The sequence below is a fragment of the Poecilia reticulata genome, linkage group LG7 (assembly GCF_000633615.1).
Source record: "Poecilia reticulata strain Guanapo linkage group LG7, Guppy_female_1.0+MT, whole genome shotgun sequence".
In the NCBI taxonomy this organism is placed as follows: domain Eukaryota; kingdom Metazoa; phylum Chordata; class Actinopteri; order Cyprinodontiformes; family Poeciliidae; genus Poecilia; species Poecilia reticulata.
The window spans coordinates 12,119,705-12,127,261 of NC_024337.1; the positions used below are offsets into that span (position 1 = coordinate 12,119,705).

At 36.9% G+C, this 7,557-nt stretch overlaps 1 protein-coding gene across 1 annotated transcript in view; it reads left to right on the top strand.

Annotated features, from left to right (window-relative positions):
• The window catches only part of LOC103467239 (contactin-4-like), an 82,371-nt gene that overhangs the window by 53,205 nt on the left and 21,609 nt on the right, over positions 1-7,557 (top strand). Inside the window, exon 9 of the mRNA XM_017305719.1 lies at positions 2,687-2,814. Coding sequence (XP_017161208.1) covers positions 2,687-2,814 — 128 coding nt within the window. The remainder of the gene's footprint in view (positions 1-2,686; positions 2,815-7,557) is intronic.

Sequence of the window (7,557 nt, forward strand, 5' to 3'; positions counted from 1 at the left end):
GAGCGCAAAAGTCCAAATAAGGACACTTGCGTCACGGGATTCCCCCGTCACCAATTAAACGCATGGAAATTAGCGTCCCAGAGCCGAACGCTAACAAACACTTGACCAATGCGACACAAGCGCTCACAAACAAGAACGTAATTCAMTTAACATGGTAAGAACAAAAGCCAAACTTACCGAACCGAACATAACCGACAGAACCGTTTGACGAGCCCCCAATTGTTACGACTGGCTCAAAGTCATAACAAAAACGGGAGACCATGCAGGGGTTAAAGTGTAGAAAAATGAATATTTATTAACAAAAACAACAATGGATTGTGGATATCAGTGGTGTAATGCAAATGCTTGGATGTGTTGTATGAGTGCATATGGAAGTGYTGAAGTGCCAAAACAAAGACAAACGCAAATGTGCAAAAAGGAGGGGAGCTGCTGCCTGGCAACAAAACACCACAAGCGTCAAGCGGCAGAGTGGACGCTGAAGGCCACCAGAAGATGGGAGACAGCCAGGTTTAAGTACTCTGCACTCCCAATCAACCTGATCAGCAGCATCTGTAAAGGGGAGGAGCACAAGGACAGACAAAAGCAACACCTGCAGCCCAGCCCTTAAGGCCCAGGGCCGTAACACCTTCACTTGTTTAAATAAGAGCTATGTTCTTTATTATTTAACTCAAAGCGAAGAACCTGAGATATATAATAATCTCCTAATACCTTTCATGTATAAATATCTTCTTCTTCTTCTTTTTCTTCTTCTTCTTCTATCAAGTCTGTAAAGTTTGCCTGTTAAATCGAGACAGCTCAGACATATAAAACTGGAGATATCACTCGGAAAAATACAATTAAAACATCAAAAGTTGTACTGTGTACAAAACATATATTTTATATTACTCAGATAAACTAAAACGAGAAAAAAAAATCTAGCTTTCTGAATTATAAACGGGACATTATCAAACAGTTTTTGTTGAGATAAAATCAACAGATTTGTAGTCAAGCGCAAACAGTTTTGCATGTAAAACAGTCACGTCAATAAATTAAACATAAGCAATCAGCTCCAGATACAGAACTGATTAGTTCCTTTAAAAGGTTGAGCTTGTTAATGGATTGCATTTGAATGTATTATTTTCTCGATAAAAAGTTCTTTGTTGGTACAAAAGCTTGCTGTTTTGTTTACATCTCATTTAAATTGGCACCATCTCATCTCTTTTCCTGTGATCCATGGCTGTAATATGCCCCAGTAACCTGTCAAACATGGCAACCCTAGTGCCTGCTGCGAGACAAAGTGGCAGCTGGTGGAGTCGAGCATTTATTGTCTGGGTGTTTCAGAGAGTAATACAGCAGCGCATATTAGTCAACGATTAGGGGGGGAAAAAAACATTAATTTCGAACGTTCTACATGGAATCAAAGCCAAAATCAGTGTGGAAAGATTGACTTTGTATTTTTACCCATAGGAGTGTTCATCAGACATGTAATAAATTAAGAAATAAGAAGCTCAATATTTGTAATTACCTCAATGTGTCATATTGATTTACTTAGCAAAGTAAGGAAATAATTAAACGGCTCTGACTCAAACTGTAATCATCTAACCTTTGACATTTCAGAACTAACCTTCCTATTGCAGAAAAAGAATGACCAAACAGTGCAGTTCTTCTGCCTTTCACTGGATTTAATAGATTAGAATGTGATGCATTGCTTTTAGTAATTACAAAGTTCAAAAAGGAAGAGATGAAGGAAAATATGTTGTTTAAAACCAGCTGGAATGCACTGATAATAGAGAGCGCACGAGCTGTAAAAGTGAACTGAAGGTGATAAAATGCAGTACTTTTTAAACGCATTAAACTAGACAAGTGATGAACTTTCATTTGAGAGCAATCTATGAATAAATGTTTTTAATGACACCGTCTACTGGAATGAAAGCGGCGGGATTTTCTTTTAATCTTTTTGTTCAGTATGGACTCAGGTTTTTACAAATGGTAAAAGAATGTATTTTCACAATCAAGCATTTAATTACCTTAGTCAGCCGCACCTCTCTAAAACATTTGAATCCGTAAATCATTTAGTTTTCCTAGGTATTCGAGGATCCTAATCTTCTTAAGTGTTTTCTTTTCATTTACTTCATCCTTGACTGACGTACTGCACAAACAAAAACGCAGTAAAACAAATAATTGCATTTCTCCTTAAAAGCTATTTCCACCCACAATTGCAATCTTTTTCAATGACATCCCTTTTGAAACAGTCGCAAAGCATAACAGTTACATTTCACTGAAGCTTTAAAAGGTGCCCCATGTCACCGAAAGTAGATAACACAAATTCTAAATATTATTTTGAAAATCTTGGAAAATATGTATGTACGACTTGTATCTTTTTTTTTTCTTCTGTGTACTAAACCAAAAAAATTTCAGCGCTTTTGATATGCACAGTTGATCCCTGTCACCGTTGTCATGAAGTCAAGATGTGAATTTTGCCCCATGAAATGATTTTCTCTCTCTCTCTCTCTTCACTTATGAACTTGAGGGTGACAGATCAAACTGTAACACTTCACACAGAGCTTCAACTTACATCAAGCTGACACACAACCTGATGAAAAGTCCACGCACCACTTTGGCTGTTTTTAAACTTTCAACTTCTTATTCCACTTTTAACATGGAGTCTAATGGTAATATGTAGTGTTTTTTTTTTTTATCCCTACAGAATCATGGTTCTGGATAATGGAAGCCTGAGGCTATCCAATGTCACTAAAATGGATGCTGGGATCTATACGTGTGTAGCCAGAAACCAGTTTGGAGTAGCGAGCAGCTCTGGAAGCCTTTTCGTTAAAGGTAAGTTCTTGAACTGGTTTGAAACATTTGCATTTGCTTGTTGACTGTTGCTGATTATTATTCCCATATTACAGTTTCAAGGCATGTGTCCAAACATTGTACTAAACAAATTAACAGCACCTATTTTATTGATAAGAGGCTGGGAGAACTTCTATCTTTAAAAGTGTCTTCGACCACTTCCAATTAACTGAATATTAAAAATTAAGTTGCGCTTAAGGAAATGTAAAGACTAATCATGGTTTGATGTGGTCCTATTTCAATCAATGCAAACAAATAAAAAAGCATGAGTATTAATTTTTACATTATTTAATTGTAAATAAAAAAGCAATTAGTTTTAATCAATATGTAAAGGATTTCAACACGTATCCAGCATCAAACTGACTATAAATTTGGTTTGATGTTGTCAATAATAAAGAATAAACCAGTGTTGACCCTAGATATGTACGTACATTATAGAACAATTTAACCACCTGAAATTGATTCATGTGGTTTAGAATTAAAAAATAACACTCTACTGGCATTTTATGTTAAAGGTCATTTAAATTACTTTAAGATTGTTTGAGACAGATAATATGTTGTGCTAAAATGCACTGTAAAAGCACACATTTTGGGAATTTCCCACTATTCTGAAAGCTTCCTTGAGACGCAAGACTAGCTTGTTATGCTTAGTGAGCTGCGTAGTTTATAACTGCTAAAAAAATCTGGACTCAGCACTGCAACTTTTAAACAAAACCAGACATACTAAAATTCATTCTCTGTTTCACCTTTAAGTAATTTCAGTATTCCCTTAATGTCTGTCCTTTGTATTAATTCAGTCTGCAACAAATCTAGTGCTTTAAAAGAAGCCGCAGAGTTCTGGGCTCGCCATTTGCATGGAGAGTGGCCTAGTTTCTGTGGTATCCTGCAGAGCAATTTCACAGATATTACACTCATTCTGTTTTTACATCAAAAGTGTTGGACCAGCCTGTATGAATTAGTTAGTTAACTAATAAGTGCCCTGACTCCTGCATATGCAATGATCAAAGGTGGTAATAACAAATTGCACCATTTATTCAGTTAAATTCCTCAAATTTTATTTTGATAGCGGTAAAGATAACCTTTGTGCATGCATAAGGCAGGGCTGCAGAGATATTTCTTTCCATGGGAAACATTGATTTTGTGGCACACAATCTCACATCATAGAAGCTGATTTCCACTTAACTACTTATCCTTTGCAGTTAATTTGCATATATTCAAGAACGTGAGTGTAGCCGCCTCAATGCACTTCATCTGTGGGTTAGGCTCTGTTCAACAGACTCAAGTAGCAATGTTAAATATTTATGCTAACATGAGAAAACATAAGGATTCCTGTAAAACTGACCGTCGTGACCTGTTCTTCTGTGGTCACTGAGATGGTAAGCAAAGCAAACCATGGGACCTCCAGCTAAAGATAAAATACGGATTAAATAGAAAGGATGCTGCGTATATTACACATCCTTTCATATAGGAACTAGGAAAAAAAAAAACGTTGACAGAAATCTGCATATCAAGACAACGCCAGACGGTTGTATCCAGTGTCACTGTTAATGTGGTGAAAAAGATGGAACATAAGATCCACTGCGGAGGAAACCTCAGACACATACATTTCCAGCAACCACATTCCATTGCAGTCTTTTGCATTGATTTGTTACACATTCAAACTGAGCGTGCGACAAAGCACAGCAAGTGGATATTTCAGTTTCCACGACGGAGCCACAGGCTGTTGGAGTACAGAGCCTGGACTGAGCTGTCACTGAGCGAGGGATTGCAGTCAGACGCTGCTGTAACCCAGAGGCCTTAGAGGGTTTGCTATTTTAGGTTCTGTCTTTTAGCTGCAGATGACAACTTTACTTTTTCCCTGTCTGTCCTGTCAATCTTCTAAGATTCTAATCTGGTGAGTTGAAGAGCAGGCCAAAAAGACAGCAAAAGTTCAAAAAGAGGAAAAAACTTTATGATGCGTCATCATCATACTCTGTTTTAAATTCTAATTGGTGCTATTTTAAAAAATCATTTAACAGAGATTCTAATTCATCAGATGATATAAAGCTATTGCTTTTTTGCCATTTTGGAGTAGATATGTTTAAATGCACTAAAGGGAAATTAATTTGAAAATAATTGTATGTAGAATAGAATAGAAATGCACTTTACTGTCCCACAGTGGGAAAATCACATTGTAAGAGTGGCAAAGTAAAGGCAACCGAAGCATGTAGATTCAAACAAACATAAAACCATAAAAGTATATACAAAAAGAAAACAACAAAATTATATTTTACCTCTTTTACTCTGTCCAAATAGCTTTTTTAACTCAGAACATGAAAAGCAAACTTTTTCTGGCTTTCTGTTTATCTGAAATCTGATTTTGAGAAACATGGATCAGCTGCTACACACTGATGTTCAGATATTGCGAGAGGAAATGCCGGTGATTGTCTTTACTACAATTTGGGGGCAATCATTTGAAGCCCTGAAATCTTGTTATTGTTTTTGAATCTACATTACAAGCCCTATGAGTCACCTAATTGTTCCAGCAGATGTACACACACACACAGAAACAAAGAACACATCTATTTTATCCAATAATTTATTTATGTTTACTTGCTAACGGGCAGAGGAAACAAGTACAACCAAACAGCATTTAAGCAACATAGAAACTCCTTTGTTTTTCTGTTTCCTCTCCGTTATGTCCTTTTATCAGACACAAACTTTGGATCCCTCTGACTCTCATCTTATTTTGATGCCTCCAGCCACCACTTGATGCTTTATCCTATCTGTAAGATGAGATATAAGAGAGTTATTTTTCCAAAAATCACTCTCTACAAGATCTGTCACATATGTGCTTCTGTCTTTTGGAAACATTATTTTATTACCACACCATCTTACATCAAACAAACTGATTTCCAGTTACAGTAACTACCGTATTTGAATTTTTTTTTAGAAAAAACTGGAAACGTACATATATAAGTCGCACCGGGCTATAAGCCGTTGGTATCTTCGCCGCTCACAGTTTTCCATAAGAACCCAGCAGAGGGCTGCGTCCTAATGTACTTGCTGGATTTATGAAGGTCGCAGCCCTCCGTCTCCAAAGCCGAACCATGGTTTCATTCACGCCGAGTTTACGTGCAGCGACTCTATTTCCCTCCTGTACTGCCAGATTGATAGCCCTCAACTTAAAAGCTGCATCATAAGAATTTGAAGAAATTTCTCAGTGGTGCCTGCTGCTAGTGCTTGTTCTAAGTTAGCATGTTCTTCTTTGATTTCCAATTTTGACTTCCAATGATTCACTTCCTGCTAAAGAGCCCCCCCTGGTGGTCGAAGAAAAATCCATAGAAAAGCCTCACTGGGCAATAACCCGCATGTGTAGGAAAAAAATAGTGGCTTATAGTCCGAAAAATACGGTAAATGTGTGATTTCCAGTTAATGCAAAGAGCTGTGAGAATGTGTTCTCTGGAGATTTAATTCTTAATGTCAGTGTTTTGTGTAAAGTTACTTCCTGATCTTTTCATATTTATTATTATACCTACTACAAATATTGCCATGCACCAATGTCTGATATTAAAACTATAGTTAAGTATTTGGATATTATTATTTTTTGCCTACTTTGCTGTTACTCAAGTTGTTCTTATGAGATCTATGGCACAACTTGTTTCTAAAATGTAGATGATAGCTTTTCTCAGGGGTCCTTGAAAAGACTCTTGGAAACACTCAAACTCTGTCTATTTTTTGAACAATCTCTTTTCTTATCCGGTTCTCTGTTTAAAGTCTAAAAATGAGTAGGTCTTTGTGACATGCTCTGCAGTAGCCTTTGGCATCAGTCCATTGGTTCCTTTTGAATGAAGCAGCTCTGGAGCCTTGATAAAGTAAATGGGGGCTAGGAAGCTTTTCAAAGATCGCTGTGCTTTTCAGGGCGTTTTAGTCGGCTATTGTTGAACAGCTGATTGGTACATTGAAGTGATAATAAAAGCCGGTCAGACAGATGGGCCAAAACTAGTTTTTTTTTCTTTGCATATTCTGTAGATTCAAAGAACTCTTGCTGTTAAGAGTACTTCAGAGAAGTATTGAATTTTTTTCACATCTTGTATTGTTACAGCCACAAACCTCAATTAACCTTTTAGAAACTGAACATGATAGACCAACACAAAGTAGCACATTGTGAAGAGAAAGGAAAATCCTAATAGATTTAAGTAGCTCTGATTAGGCATCTTGTCAGAGGCTGAATGTCATCTTAGTTAGGATTGCCAAAGCTCAGACAAGGTGACAAATATGAAACCTAATGATGTGATGGAATCTGGAGAAAGAGCAATTTTCTTTTGACTGGAAATGACATTAAGTTGAGGAACTTGTCACTTTGTAATTATTACTCAAAAAAAGTAAAACAGAGGTGATGCTTGCTTATTGTTAGTGACCTCCGGGAGTAAGACAACACTCTTTACCTTCTCCCTCCTGCAATGTTTAATTCATAACTGTTTCTCAAAGTAGCTCATAGTCCTGCTTGGTTTGTTTAAGATTTCAGTTTATTAAAGTCAGATACTGCAGTACAAGGGATTTTCTAGGTATTTCTAAAGAGCAGAGTCAACACCACTGGTCTATTAAAATGCCTTTTGGTGGTTCCTCTTAGCATGTTTTCTGGATTAGGGGTTCAAACAGAAGCCCTGTTTTACTCTTTTGTTCTGCACACTTTACATGCACAAGAAGTTTGCTGTAACAGAGAAAAACATAATATACTGTATG